We start from the raw sequence: 15,554 nt of genomic DNA on the forward strand, positions 1-15,554 counted from the left end.
CAGGCAGAGCACAAGACCATGAATTTAGAGTTGAGTTGGGTGTCCCAGAGCAAGTTTTTTGACAATTTGATAGAAGGTGATATGAATGAAATCATTTGTCAGTCCACTTTAGATTCATGTGGTGAAGCTGGGGACAACACTGTAATGGCATAAACAGCCAGCAAAACTGGTTAGATTAAAAGAATGTAAATGAATAATGGAAAACCATAACAGAAACTGAAAATGATGAATGTTGAAATGGGGAAGATAAAATGAACAATCTCTACTTTATTTGCTTTTAACACATAAACAAAACAACTAAAGGATAAAGTTTCTCCAAGTTTTTTGACATGTTTACTGGATATATCTTGGAGAGAATTGGCCTAGTATTTAATCTTGATTGGCTGGAATTTAGGAGCATCACACAACATGAACGTGAGGAATTCATATGGTATTATCTCCAGAGGAAATTGTCAAAAGGAATAATTTAAGCCCTAGTAGAAATCTTCTAATAGTTCAACAAGATTGCATGCAAAGCCCTTTAAGTGCTTGAAAAAATATGACTTGTTGGCTAATATTGACAGTATTGTGCAGGAAAAAAAGTGATATATTGAGACTTAGTGATTCCTCGGGGGATTAGAATGTATTGATTTTGCACTCCCTTGGCCTCAATAGCATGTTGTATGCTTTCTGAAAAAGTATGTTGTCAGAATTGCAAACGATGATCGAAACAATGACAAATAACAAACCAACTGGAATCTTGTGCATGGAAATGGGTTTTCGGGATTTTTACTTTATTTTTTATGAAAGCATTGCATTGTAGACATTGCTGAATTAAAACTACCAGAAGTCGGAATCCTCTGTGCATTATATGTATATATAATACTTGATGTTGATTGATGAATAACCAGAATGCAATTCTTAATGTTCTGAATATTGACGTAATACTGAAATTGCTCGCATCCCCGACTGGGCGACCTTAATTGAATAAAACTGCAATTATTCTTGTTTGAGTAGACTTAATGATTCTTAGACTTGCTAATTTTCTCCCCACCCCTCCAATAATACATTCTAAATTACAAAACTTGGGAATGTAGTAAAACCATTGCATTAAACAGGAAATGCATTTGCATACATGTGCAAAAAACTGCTATGCCCTATTGCAATAACTTGCCTGAATTTTTCTGATATATCTTTTTTGAAAATATTTTGAATGAATGCTGTTTCACATTTCTTATTTGATGTCTATTTATCAATGTTATGCATGACTGTTTTAGATGAATTTTCTGTACGTGATGATGTTTTGCTTGTAGTTATATCGCCAGTATCTGCAGCCGCGCTGCGAGGTGTGGCGTTAACAAGGGGTAGAGCTACGGCCCTGGCGGCACGTGGAATGTACAACGCAGCAGCAGCTGCTCAGCTGCAAGCTGCAGCACTCCGACAACCAACTCCTCTTCCTACTGCCACAGCTTTGCCATATGCCACGTAAGTAACAATATTTGAAGGGGGAAAAAAGCACATACATAAAAATCCTTTATTTGACAGATTATTGATAGAAACAATCATTTCTTGCTTTAGAAGATATGATATTTTCTTCAGTGAATGATAAGATAAGAGGGCCATTGTTATTTTTGAAGATTTAGACATTATATTTCTCTTGACTCATCAGTTTTAACATAGATGTGTTAAACACCAGAAACTGCTTTAGAAAATATTTAAATTTGCAGTAGTTAGAATGGCTTTGTCTCGTAAAATCTATAAGAAAGATGCTTCTTGTCAATAAATATTGCCTCAGCTTAGTCTGTTTCAACTGTTTAATACATATTATGTCACCTGAAGATATTTTATGCGCTTATTTTTTGTTGCTACTTCTGTGTGACAAATAACTTTATCTCTGATGTTGACATAAAATAGAAGAATAGTAAACTTGTACTTTATCATGTAATAGCATTGAATAAACAGTAATTAACACTTACACAATGAATATCCTGCACATATTCTGTTTGGACACACTGAGTAAAATGCCAATTGTATGTGCTTTATATGTAGATGTTGTGTCAAGCCTCAAGTCTAGCTCCCTTTGATAACAGATAGGTTACTTCATTTTCAAATTTGTCAAAATTTTGGTGTTACTTTCTTCACTAAAAGGGTACAAATGTACTAAATTCAACATAAAAACTAGCTCAGTTTTTGGAACAAGTGCAATTACATACTTTTTAACATCTTTATCTTAAAACTATGTTAGGTGTAGCTTTTAGTCAATGAATCTTAGTTGTTTCATTTGGCAAAGATACTTTTCAAACTGTCTGGTAGCAGGGATGGGGGCTTAGAAATTCCAACTCAGGAAGCTAGACTAGCAGAAATATAGAACCTTTTAGTTTTCTGTTTGAGAGACTCCGATATTTTATGTTGTTTTATCTCTTTTGTTCTCTATGCAGTCAGAGGCTACAGTAAGTCAAGACTTGTTGTGAACAGTTACTATACTGTCATGGTTTTTCTTTTCTGCAATTTTGATGTGCATTTTGAGCCTGGCCTGTGTAGTAGCAACTTAAAAGGGGAAAAGAATGCCTAACAATGCAAATGTCCAGCAGTCCACTTTTTTATTGGGGGGCAAATGTCCTGGGGGGCAAATGTCCGGATCCCAAGAAAATGCCTAGCTGTGGAGGCAGTTTATAATGTCATCTACACATGATTATTTACAAGTATACTTCATTTCTGTAGTTTAAATCTTGTTTAAAATGTAAAGCATGATAATTTCTTCCAGCTTAGTTAGGAAAATGGAGATACTACTCTTCAGAATTAATGAAATACAGTTCAGATAAAAGTTAAACAATAAGTTAAGTCCGCCATTTTGTTTTGTGTTGCCTTTGAAACAAAATGACTGCCATTTTTGTATCAAATATTTAAAGGTTCATAACTTTCTCATCATTAAGTGGATTTAGAAATACTTTCACTAAGGAAGGTGCCTTACCCTTTAAACAGTTGAAAATAAAAAAGATTTATTACCTTAGATTTTCTTGCAGTGTTTTACCCTTGAAACTTAGCTTTGCATGCAATGTATGTTTTTGTTTGAAAAATGTGGGATCATAAAATAAGTTGGGTTTTTTTCCATCATAAACCAAAAGGCTTCTCCATGCATTGCAGCGGACAAGAGAAGGATTAAAAAATGCTGTCATTAACAAAACTGTTACTCTTGGTAAATAATTAATCATAGCAAATTCTTTGTTTCTTGGGCAATCTGTCATTCATTTGTGAAAGAATTGCTGTATTAGTTGGGTAATAATATAGAAATGATTATGATGGTGCATGGGATGCTGTTAAAAATTTGTGAGAAACCCAGGAGACTATTCTGTCTGGTAATACTGAATAAAGTTTAAAGAGGCTTGCAGAGATTGTTGTGGAAAACAGTTTATCAGAAATGTGTTGCCTTTGGTCTAGTTTTGTGCAAAATAAACCCCAAAGCAAGACCAAGATTGAAAGCAAGAATTTATCAATCCATAAATCATCACAGTGGCAAGAAATTGTTGAAAGAGATATTTGGAAAAGATTCCTAGAAATGAGATGAGATGATACAGAATGTCTTGGAGCTATTTTTGCTTTCCAAGTTCCTAACAGTGAAGTAGTGTACAGCAATGATTAATGACTGCCAGGATGTCTGTCTAATCCAGTTTTGTGCCTCTTAGATGACTTTAATATTTTCCTTTGAAGTAAATCAACAAAAATAAACATTCAGTTCTTTAGGCTGTTTTTTTGTCTGATAGCAAATTATTTCAATGTTATTGTTGTAAAAGATGAGAAAAACATGTAGCATAACAGAATGTGCTTGTTAAGAGACATTTCCAAGTTCAAGGCAGACAAAATATTGTATACATGATTTTGAAACAGAGTCAAATTTTTCTAATGATATAGATATCCCAGCAGATTTGTTTTGGGACATGACAAGGGGAGATAATCTATGTGCTGAAAACCATTTATATCCATGTTTTATTATTTTTTTGCTAATATCTCAGTTACACTGTATTATTAACTCCTCAAATTTAAACTATTCATTGATAATAACCAGTATTATGTATCACAAATCTTTCAATGGGAGTAATGTTATTCTGTCAAGACTGTCAAATTACAAAAAGTCGCATAAAATTACCCTATCAATTCTGTTAGTAGTTTTCTCATGAGGGGAACTTTGTGATTAAATCTTATTTTGTGAGGCCATCATGTATTGTATCTTTTAGATTATAGAAATTCTCACATGAATACAGTGCTGATGTGTTGCAAGTTTGATAACACCCATGTATCCTGTAATTAGATGTAATGTGCATTATGTATTGATGTTAGCTGTATAACACAAGCAATATTTGCTGTGGCTTGAACAATAGGGCTTGATCTAGGTGTCTAAAAGAACAGAAATTAACTCTTGCAAAATTACACAAAGAGCATAAAGTGACTTACTGTTTGGTATTATAGAGAACTGCTGGCTTATATTGGCTATTTCTTAGACAAGCAAAAGCTTCATGTGTTGTATTAAGATCTAGCTCGAGCCCTGTGTCCAGCTACTGTACTAAGTTAAATGTGCATCGTTCTTTATTATAGATACTAACAAAACAGTGCATTTCTTCAAGCTTTATTCAGATCTTATGTTCTTCACTGCTCACTGACTAAAGTATTAGTTTTATTTTCATCTTGTACATTTAGTAGCTGTTTTTACTTAGAGAAAAACATCCTTATTTTATTTTGAATGTTTAAAAGAAACTATGGTATATACAGATTTGTTCTTTTATTTCAGCATGCAGTATGCAGCCATGGATCCAGCATTATTAGCGACATATGCTGCTGCCGATAGGTATCAGCTAGTCACCTCACAGCCATTGGCAGCAGGTGTTCCTCTGTCGGCTGCACGATATGCTGTCCCTGCAATTGCCGGTGCTGGTGGTGTTACATACGCAGCAGCAGGGTATGTAACTCATGTTGCATTTTAAAGTTTATCTGTTGCGATTCTTAATGTGAAAAGGCAGATACAATAATTTGTCAATGAGGCAACAAAATAGTTTTTCTACTCACCCTGGCACTGGTGCAAGGCCGTATCTCGATAACTGTTGCACATATTGGATTGAAACTTCATGACTTCCCAGTTATCCAGTAAGATTAACTTTTGCTAGACATAAACATAAATTAAAGTCTTTTGTTGACTTAGAAAATTTGATTAAAGCTTTGAGTGCAACTACCTGTTATTGAATCTCAGTAACACTTTAAATATATTTGATTGAAACTTCACACAAGGCTTTCTAGCCATCAGGCTTACTGAAATAACCAAGATAAGTCTTGCCTGACAAATGTGATAAAAGATATAATGGTTGTTTGGCTAGAAATGGTCGACGGGTAGCTCCTGTTTATTTGTTAAAGTAAAACTGATGTTTAGAGGTTGTAAATTGAAGTAATTACAGTCCTGTAAAACATATTACGAAATAAACTAGAATTTAAGTCAAGTTTTAATAAATAAGAAAAGATATATATATGTCATTAAGATTTTCGAAGATAGCAATGTAAATATATCTTAACACATATTCTTCAGTCTTGTACTTTTTATGTTGTTTCTGAAGAAATTGTCATTTTGTAAGAGGATCTATTAAATGTGACAGCACTCCTTGAAATTGAGAGGAGAGCTACTGATGGAAGGAAACATTATATAAGAGATTGCATCATAAGCAGAAAAGCTTTCTGATATTTGGTTGTGACATTAAGAGCCATGTTGAATTTCATTTTCTCTAAATAAAAGCAACTTTCCATCAAAGACTGGGATTTAACAGATATTGAGTTAACACATTACAGCAATAGAGGCTGTGCTTTGTTGAAAGTAATCAATTTAACCGATTTGATAAATTCGTGAAATTATTCTGTTCCATTAACAGACTATTGCAGATAGATCTTTTATTGTTTAAATTTCTCTCCTTTATTTTCTGTTGGTGCAATTTACCCTGAAAATGGCCATTTAACAATGAGGTTCTGCTGTACATTTAATATAGCTTTATTTGTAGACAGTGATTAGTTTAGATCTTATGGAAATTGTTACGCAGTGGCGTTAATATGGATACAAGTTTCTGTCACTGAACGTATTTTGTATAAGAAATTGATTTTAAAACAATAACAAAGTATTTTCTCAATAGGCTTACAGAAAAAATTTCAAATCAGAATCATTTTACCACTCACTGTTTTCACATTTTTGCTGTATAGTAGTAAAACATAACAAAAGATGAGTTTTGAATGTAAATTATTTATATGTTACAGGTACACAGGCCGTGAATTAGCAGCGGCGACAGCAGATCCTCTCCTTGGGCACAGTATTGGACCAGTCCCTGGATACGGGGTAAGTTCTTATTGCTCGATTGTTCAGTCTGTTCAAGTATTCAGCCTTATGGAGACCATGCAGGTATTCACTAAGTCTTCAGTACTAGGAATATGGCATATACAAAATTGTCTACCATCTTGGGCTGAAAGATCAGATATTGTACAAGTAATAATTGTCCACATTTTACATTGACCATCTTCATTATTTCTGCTTTGTATACTTTCATAAGTTTAATCTGTTTTGAAATTCATAGTTCATTGTTTGAATAATTTTTTTTCTGTTAATCTGCATTGTTTATTTTGGTCTTTTCCTCAGTATATATCTTGTGTACCGATACTTTGTTAGAAATGAAAAGAGACTGTAAATTAAATATGATTTGCTTCTATTTCACAGTGTAGATCTAAAAAGCAACAAATAAACAGTTTATATTGTAAACTCTTTGTCAAAGTTTTAAGAATAGTACATGGTTCGATCATTTAGACAACTTATAATTTAGACCTCATGTTTGCTTTATATATTTATTTAACATTACCATTGTTTATTTGAAAAACAGGCAACAGTTTACAGAGGTGCATACCAGAGGTTTACTCCATACTGATTGGCTGGCACAAGTCATATGTTTGATCTAATTGACCAATAGAATTCTCCAGTTTTGGTCATGTGATCCAAAGATCTGTGATGGATGGAGGAACAAAAAATGCTGCGAAAGTGAAGCTCATAGACTTCAAAAAACAAAACTTTCGCACACTACTCAAGTATTATTACAGAGATTTGAAAAGACGTGCACAGTGCAATTAAAGTTTTTCTTTTAAACAGTGCTGAATCGGTGCTCTGACGTCCTTAATATAATTTATTAACATTGTTATGAGGCACTGTTTATTGAGATTCTATGAAGATACACAAAAAAGCTGCCATGTATTGAATGAACCCATTGATACGCAAACATGCATTTTTCTGTTAAATAAAGCCGTTTGAATGTACATATAGAAAAGCAATAATCAAAATGCCGAGCAAATTCTTGATGTACAGGTTACAGTTATTTATTGTTTAGCAAGGGGAGATAGTACACACACATTTTAATAGAACAGTAGATAAGATAATATTTTTGGAGTAAAAAAATTTAACAAGACACAAAAGAGTTACAAATGCATTTTTTTTTATTAAGTATTATTTCTGTGAAAGTAGATCATTCATGAATTATTTTTTAATTTAAGTTTCCTGAAAAAGTACATAAATTTTTTATGAAAACCAAGAAAAAAAATTCAAACAACAACATAGTATTTTCTCAATACTCAGATGGCAGACTTTATTCAGAACAAATACATCTAGTCAAATTTGTATTTATATTTTCACCGTACCTCGTGTAACTTTTTACAAGTTCCATACTTCATGTATGTACAAGGGTTTCATTATTGTCATTTATTGATTTTTTTTGCTCTTCTTTATTTTTTTAATATATAATCAATGTATAAATTATATATATAAAAAAAAACATTTTCAAAGAATGCTTACAGTTCAACTTAATCAAAATTAACAATACATAACCACCATTAAAACAGATTTTTTAGGTATTTCTTGTACATATTTTGAGTTGACCTTGGTGTAGTGGTACGGTAAATGACAGACACAAATGTCACTATCAATTTAGAATTTCCAGAATTTAGCTGCCAATTATTGACATTTCTGTCATGTTCTTGCAGTCATATTACAGTCAATTTGATTGGATTGATAGTTTATATAATTTGAACCATTAAATCAATAAATAGCAGTGTGATGGGGGAAAATAAACACTTCTTTAATAGGGTTTAATGTAGAAATGGAAAAGAAATGGTGGGGTGAATTGTTAGCATTCTCTGATAGTGTTTTAGATACAGCTGAATTTGCCATACTCTAGTATTCTAATTTTAAAAAGTTTGAGTGGGAATGTCTGAATGGAATGTTAAAGGTTCAGGGTAGTGAACTTAAATATAATCAGGGAAGATGAGATTTTAAAAACTAAGGGATAAGTAGTTATGTGAGAATTTATTTTCAGGAGTGGCAATCTCGTAGGATTGGACCCGAAAAAAAGAAATATATTTATAACACTCTTTAAGTTTGATAAAGATTTAATTTTTTTATACATGATAATTTGCTATAACTTGTTGCTTTGAAATGCAGTATTGACTGCCTTAAGTTCTAGACATTATTTCAAACGTAACTTATCCTCCATTTTCAGATCACTTACAGAATTATTTAGTATTTATCAATGTCTAGGGGTTGTTTTAATCAACAATTATGTATTCTTAATTTGGAGGAATTGTTAAGAACCCCGGATTTTAGCAAACATATCCCAGGAATTTAAAAGTATACAAGGAACCAAGTAATATTGTACAAACAATAGTACCTGTTCAGTTTTAATCAACATACAAAAACATAACACATGCTAGCTATGTGGAGAACAATTTTTTAACATGGCTTGAATGACAGTCATATAGTCATATGGTGATGTTAGAAAGTCATTGATCGCCAGTCCCGGAGTATACGAGATTGCTATCTTTTATATGTCCAAATTTGATGGGAAGCAATTATGGATATTGATCTTTTGTTCTGCCTGCGAATCTCGATTATGTACAGGAATAGGATAAAATCTCGCCACTTTATGAAATCCTTTTTGTGAATCATTGAAATCAAAAATTTCTGTTCAGTATTTTTATGTTAATGAAACCTGTGTTTTTATGTTTGGTATATTTTCAACTCTGTTTTTGATTTTCTGCACAAAAATGCAACAGATTGGTTATTTTCGATTTAACATGATAAATTTAACAGTTGGAAAGAATTTATAATCATCATAATTTTATGTTATTCAGTCAATTTTAATTGGAATTTCCGTCAGTTTTGCTGATTTTTTTTTTTTTTGTTAAGGTCTGTGTTATATAAGCGTTCTTTTGTGTTACATTACTTTATATAGCATTTGCCTGTTTCTTGTCTTGCATTGGTTAAAATTCACAATGCCATAAGCATTTATTTATTATGAATACAGAATCTTCCATTTTTTGTGTGTGCGTTTCTTTTTCAGCAAGAATGTGATTATTTTTTTTCTCTAGTCTTTTTTTCATAATAGTTAGTCAGCTGATTTTAAAGTTAGTTACTGTCTCTTACTTTGAATAAAAATGTAAGGGAGGTAATCGGCTAAAAAAAGCATTAGAACATTATTTCGAAATAAAAGTGTACTGTTTTCCAAAATACTGCCAGCAGAAAAAAAGTTTGTGGAAAGGATGATTTTAATAGTGTTTAATATATTTTCTTGGTGTAATTTTCTATTTGGAAAAATCAAGAGACAGTAACTGATTTTTAGAGGTTTTAGAGATCACTTTCTTGCCAAAATATCTTGCCTCTAAAATGAATGTCTGCCAGATCATGTAAACTATATATGTTTTAATCATTTCATTATTTGTTATTAATATTATTATGGGGTTGTATTTTTGCCCCGGTTATTGAATCTCTTTTTAAGTGCTAATCTACGCATTTGCTTTGGAAACAGCATTAGTCAGATGTTTGGAATTCTCTTTGGCATTTTAGCAGTACTATCAATACTGCAAGGTATACTTGAGTGTGAATTTTAAGTTAAATGATGCCGCTATTTCAAATTTACATTTAAGGTAAAAATATTTTATACGAACATGTCTATAAAATTCCTTTTCAAATCAGTTAGTGCTTTTTCAGTGAAACCAACTATAAACTGACTGAATTTGAAAAAAATTCAATGTGTCATCTAAACTCAATAGTTTCAGTGCCTAAGTGTAATACAGATAAAAGTTTTACTAGTTGTCACTGTGCAATATCCATAGATCTCTCAAAAGGCTTTTTGTGCTCTAAATGTCAGTGTTATATATGACTCTTCAAGTGTTCTGTAATTTTTCATGTCATTATGTAATTACGCTATGAAAATTTTCCTGTTGACAAAAAAATACTTCCTTGAAGTCTGACTAATACTGTTTCCAAGCCTTATTGTTTGTATCTGGAGTTTGAAACTCACAGATACTTCCTGATTATAGACTGCAATTATTGATTTAACACATTTTAAGTACAAGTTCTGTATATTAACCAAAAATTATTCAGTTGATTTTATATTTTCTCCTACTTAGCATCAGACTACAATAGTAATGCAGTAACCACACATTTCAAAGATGACACATTTTTTTTAGCTCCCTATCACGAAAGCAAAGGAGCTTTATTGGATTTACCCTTTATCCGACTCGCTAGACGTCGTCTCCAGAATACCGTCCAGTCTTTTGGTCCGTTCGTCCGTCAGACAATTTGACTTTAACAACTCTAGGTCAAAATTTTTGGCCCAATTTAATAAGAAACTTTATCATAATGTTACCTCCAAAAAATTTTTGACTAAGTTCGATTTGGGTAATCTGGGGTCCCAAAAATATGTCACCAGGTCAAATCAAAGGAGAAAGCTTGTTAACATCTTTAGGTCACAAAATTGGACCCAATACTTAATGAACTTGTCAGAATGTTACCCTCATAAAGTCTTGGACAGTTTGAATTGTCATTTGGTTCAAAACCTAGTTCACCAGTCAAATCAATGAATTGCTTTGTAAACACATCGAGTCACTGTTTGGCCAATACTTGTGAAACTATTAATCAGAATGTTAACCCTTAATTATAAATTCTTGACGAGTTCGATATTGTGTCTACCTTGTCAAAAACTAGTTCAACAGTCAAATCAAAGAAAGCTTGTTAACATCAAAGTACAATTTGTTGGCCAATCTTAATGAACTAAGTCAGAATGTTATCCTAAAAAAGTTTTGGGACGATTTGATATTGGTCTCTGGGTCAAAAACTAGTCACCAGGTCAATTTAAAGAAAAGCAATGTTAACCACGTAGAGGCACATTAGACTTTACCTTCATGAAACTTGGTCAATGTTAAATTGTATCATCATCCAGTTGAATCTGGTCATGTTAGGTTAAAAATAGGTCCCTGGTCAATCAAGGAAAAGCTAGTTTATCTGTAGAGGCCACATTTATGCCATATCTTAATGTAAACATGGCAGAAATGTTTATCTGAGCTCTTTAGGCAAGTTAAATCTGTCACTGGGGCAAAACTAGGTCACTAGGCTAAATCAAAGGAAAAGCTTGTTAAACTCTAGAGGCCACATTTATGATTATATCTTCATGAACTTAGTCAAATATTAAACTTGATGATCTTTAGGTCTAGTTCGAATCTGGGTCATGTTGGGTCAAGAATTAGGTCATGGGGGCAAATCAAAGGAAAAGCTCGTTAACACTCTAGAGGCCACATTTATGACTGTATCTTCATGAAACTTGGTCAGAATGTTAAACTTGATGATCTTTAGGTCAAGTTCGAATCTGGGTCATGTTGGGTCAAAAACTAGGTCATGGGGTCAAATCAAAAGAAAAGCTAGTTAACACTGTAGAGGCCACATTTATGAACATATCTTGATGAAACTTGGTCAGAATGTTAATCTTGATGGTCTTTAGGTCAATAGGTCAGGTGAGCGATACAGGGCCTTCATGGCCCTCTTGTTTTTTATATAGCCCTTTTTAAATGTAAAAAATGGACATAAATCTAGAGGTTGACCCTTTAATTAAAACAGAACTTGCATTTAAAATTGAGGTTTATAATGATATTTTAATTGGTAATGTGCCAGTTTTTTTTTTGGAGACTTTTCTCCCCAGCATTATCTTACTTTGCAATTTTTACATGTGCAAAATTGTCATCCTTTTAAATAAAGCAAAGTCATTGATAATCAAAATAATGAAGTTTAAATGTATTTCTCAAAATACATTCAAAAGTTTTATTTAAGTTCTTTGCCTTTGTTGTGAATTGTGTGTTAGTTCCATATTGTAAAAATATGACACACTTGTGTGTCAAAGTGCTAATCAGAATGGACAGAAACTTGTAGTTCAATTTTACGGTGATAAAATGGACAAAGATGGGACTTGACTGAACTCGTGCAGAGTTAACGGCTCGTAAAACATTTTGTACAGTTATGTTAATCATAATAATGTATTCGCACCTTTGCATATGTTACTCTATTTACTATTTTCCATGTTTTTTGCTTTTGTTAACCCACAATGCATCCATCTTGTAATTTGGCACTTATAGAAATACTTGTGAAACCTTGCACTTTTCAAATTGTTAAAAAATGTAATTATAAACTTTTTTTTCTTTCTTGAGTTCTAGTTGCTTTGTTCATGAAATAACAGCATTGATAAATTGTTAGACACATTCAAATTGTTAGAGAATCCAAAGACTTTGATGTTGTAAGTTTGTATGAAGCAAGGTTTAGCAAGTTGTAACAAATATTGTTGGGCATGACCTGGATTGCATACAGGACTTGGAAATGTATAGATGAAAAGACCAGATGGTTAATTTTAAACATGCCCTCTAACCAAGTAAACCGCAGGTAGAGATGCAGTTTTTCATCTCAAAGACATTTTTATCTCGAATCTGATAAGGAAATTGGTTGGCAAGTTTGAAATTTATCACCTGCCTGTGAATCATTCAGTTAGGTGTAAAAGTTCCTCCCTGTTTTAGGAACAGTTATGCTGATGCTGAATGCTTGATTTTTCATGGCATGACATTTACTGAGCATGTTTAATACAATAACAGACAAGTTTTTGGGTTTGGAATGTTACTTCCTGTCTTCCCAGCAGCTGCTAGCATGCCTCCAAATGTGAAGAGCTCATGGCAGAAGGGAGATAATTGTGTGTGATGCAGATGGCCATGATTTCTGGTTTGTTTAGACCTGTATATATTATGTAGAATGTACTCTGTATATATAATATATTTATCACAACTTAATCATATTCAGCTTAGATCTTTGTTGTTGTGCTATGTATTTAGCAATGTAGTTTACCCTTATTTAATCTGCAGTTTTTTTTGTGAATTAAAAAACACTAAATAACTTTGATTACCCAATGTATGGGACATACTTGATTCTTTATTAAACTTACTTTATGTTTACAGCCAAAAATTCAAAAGGAAACTGAAAAAAAATTAAAAGCTAAAATTATGATTTTTTTCTAGCATTGATAATGGATTTGTTTTTTATCATGAAAAAGTAATATTTTTGGTGTGTGTTTAATTTCGTTTGCACTTGTTAGCAGAATCTGTCCATATTCTGTGTGTATTTTGTTTGGTTAATTTCAACTGGCTGTTATATTCAATAAACTGTTGTAAAAACAGAAGCTCTGTGCCACCTTTCACTCTGTTTTATTACCTGTTGTGCTAAAAACAACTTCAATCTGACAGTAAATTTGATACGGTGTGCAGGAAATTATGTATGCATTCACTTCCGTAGGCAGACTATACACCTGTTTCAGATTTGCTGTAATGTGTGTTTGTTTGTGCATGCCATTAGATTGATGGTTCAATCTCTCAAGTGTACCAATTTGTGATATTTACTCTCTTTTTTTCTGTGGAAATCCTTCAAATAACAACTATTTAGTACAACTTAATTTCAAAGCAAATTTGTATTTTCTTTTGCGTCATTCAAATAAGATGGATAACAGTGTCTGTAAACACAGCCTTTTCTTATTAGCTAAATGCATTTCTTATCATAAATTTACTTGAATAGTATATTAGATTAGACATTTAATGGCAGATTTCTTGCATTACCTGTTTGACTGATAGAAAACAGCTTCTGGCGTCATGGGAGGGGTATTTATATAAATTCTCAGGCTGTTCTGGCTGAAGTTACAGAATTGCACTTTAAAAAAAACAACAGCAATACTTTCTGTGATTTCCATAGTTATATTAGAATTTATTTCACAAATGGTTTCTTGCTTAGAAATTACTTGTTTTGCATGTTTGCTGGGACCTTGGGAACTTCAGGAATGCCAAAAAGATATACTCCTTAACCTGCTGAATTTAGTACACAAAAATGTGCCTTTCAGTTAAGAGAGAAATTTCTTGACACAAATTATAACTGATTTGGCACATGCATTTGCCAAAATGTTCTAGATTTCGATTTTGATATGCTTGCCCAAATGCAATGCAAGTTTTTGCTTCTAAAACTTCTCTTAAAATTACTGTTGAAGTCGATCAGTGATAACGTTTTGAAAGTGATTTTGTTTTCTGCACAAAAAAGCAAAGGCACATTTTAAACACATTTTGTGTACATTCTTTTAGAATGAGAAATTGCATGAGAGTCTGTAAATAATGTATTTTAGAAAACCTAATATCACTGCAAATGCCTCCAGTCAGCACACATTACTAGATGCTTGACAGTGTCCATTACTGTTCATAATCATTGTGGTAAACTTTTTGAGTTTTGGCATCATACTGGTGTGAAAGTTGAAGAATTTTCCATACAGGTAACACTTCTGCTTATTCCCTTTTTAGCTCGACTATTCGAAGAATAGTCTAGCTATTCTACTCACTCTGGCGTCGGCGTCGGTGTCACACCTTGGTTAAAGTTTTGCATGCAAGTACATATGGCTATCATTTAAAGGCATATAGCTTTGAAACTTATTTTTTTCTTTTTCTAGGTCAATTACCAACCTCACTGGGTCAAGTCCAGTAACTCTGACATGTATTTTGAGCAAATTATGCCCCCTTTTGGACTTGAAAATCCTGGATAAAGTTTTGCATGCAAGTTACTATCTCTAAAACTAATGCAGATATTGAATTGAAACTTCACGTGTCTTCGGGGTTATAAAACTAGTTGATAGCATCAAGTCCCATAATTCTGACCTGTATTTTAGCCAAATTATGCCCCAATTTGGACTTAGAAAATCCTGGTTAAAGTTTTGCGTGCAAGTACATACAGCTATTATTTAAAGGCATATAGATTTGAAACTTATTTTTTCTTTTTCTAGATCAATTACCAACCTCATTGGGTCAAGTCCCATAACCCTGACATGTATTTTGGGCAAATTATGCCTCCTTTTGGACTTAGAAAAGCCTAGTTGAAGTTTTACATGCAAGTTACTATCTCCAAAACTAATGCAGATATTGAATTGAAACTTCACATGTGTCTTTGGGGTTATAAAACTAGTTGATAGCATCAAGTCCCATAACTCTGACATGTATGTTGGGCAAATTATGCCCACTTTTGGACTTAGAAAATTCCGGTTAAAGTTTTACATGCAAGTTCCTATCTCCAAAACTAACGTAGATATTGAATTGAAAACACGTGTGTTCGGGGTTATGAAACTAGGTGATAGCATCAAGTCCCATAACTCTGAAATGCAATTTTGCCAAATTATGCCCCC

General features: G+C 32.7%; 2 protein-coding genes across 20 annotated transcripts in view; one reads left to right on the top strand and one right to left on the bottom strand.

Moving 5' to 3' along the window:
* Positions 1–10,476, top strand: part of LOC123563892 (RNA binding protein fox-1 homolog 2-like) — a 54,538-nt gene extending 44,062 nt beyond the window's left edge. For all 19 annotated transcript variants that reach the window (XM_053536528.1, XM_053536532.1, XM_045357025.2 and 16 more), the window contains 4 exons: positions 1,293–1,464; positions 4,763–4,930; positions 6,262–6,340; positions 6,876–10,476. In XM_053536528.1, the coding sequence (XP_053392503.1) occupies positions 1,293–1,464; positions 4,763–4,930; positions 6,262–6,340; positions 6,876–6,920 (464 nt within the window). In that variant the 3' untranslated portion in view covers positions 6,921–10,476. The remainder of the gene's footprint in view (positions 1–1,292; positions 1,465–4,762; positions 4,931–6,261; positions 6,341–6,875) is intronic.
* Positions 1–15,554, bottom strand: part of LOC123563897 (voltage-dependent anion-selective channel protein 2-like) — a 372,548-nt gene that overhangs the window by 179,301 nt on the left and 177,693 nt on the right. The gene's annotated exons all lie outside the window — the stretch shown is intronic.

Source organism: Mercenaria mercenaria, chromosome 2 (genome assembly GCF_021730395.1).
Source record: "Mercenaria mercenaria strain notata chromosome 2, MADL_Memer_1, whole genome shotgun sequence".
In the NCBI taxonomy this organism is placed as follows: Eukaryota; Metazoa; Mollusca; class Bivalvia; order Venerida; family Veneridae; genus Mercenaria; species Mercenaria mercenaria.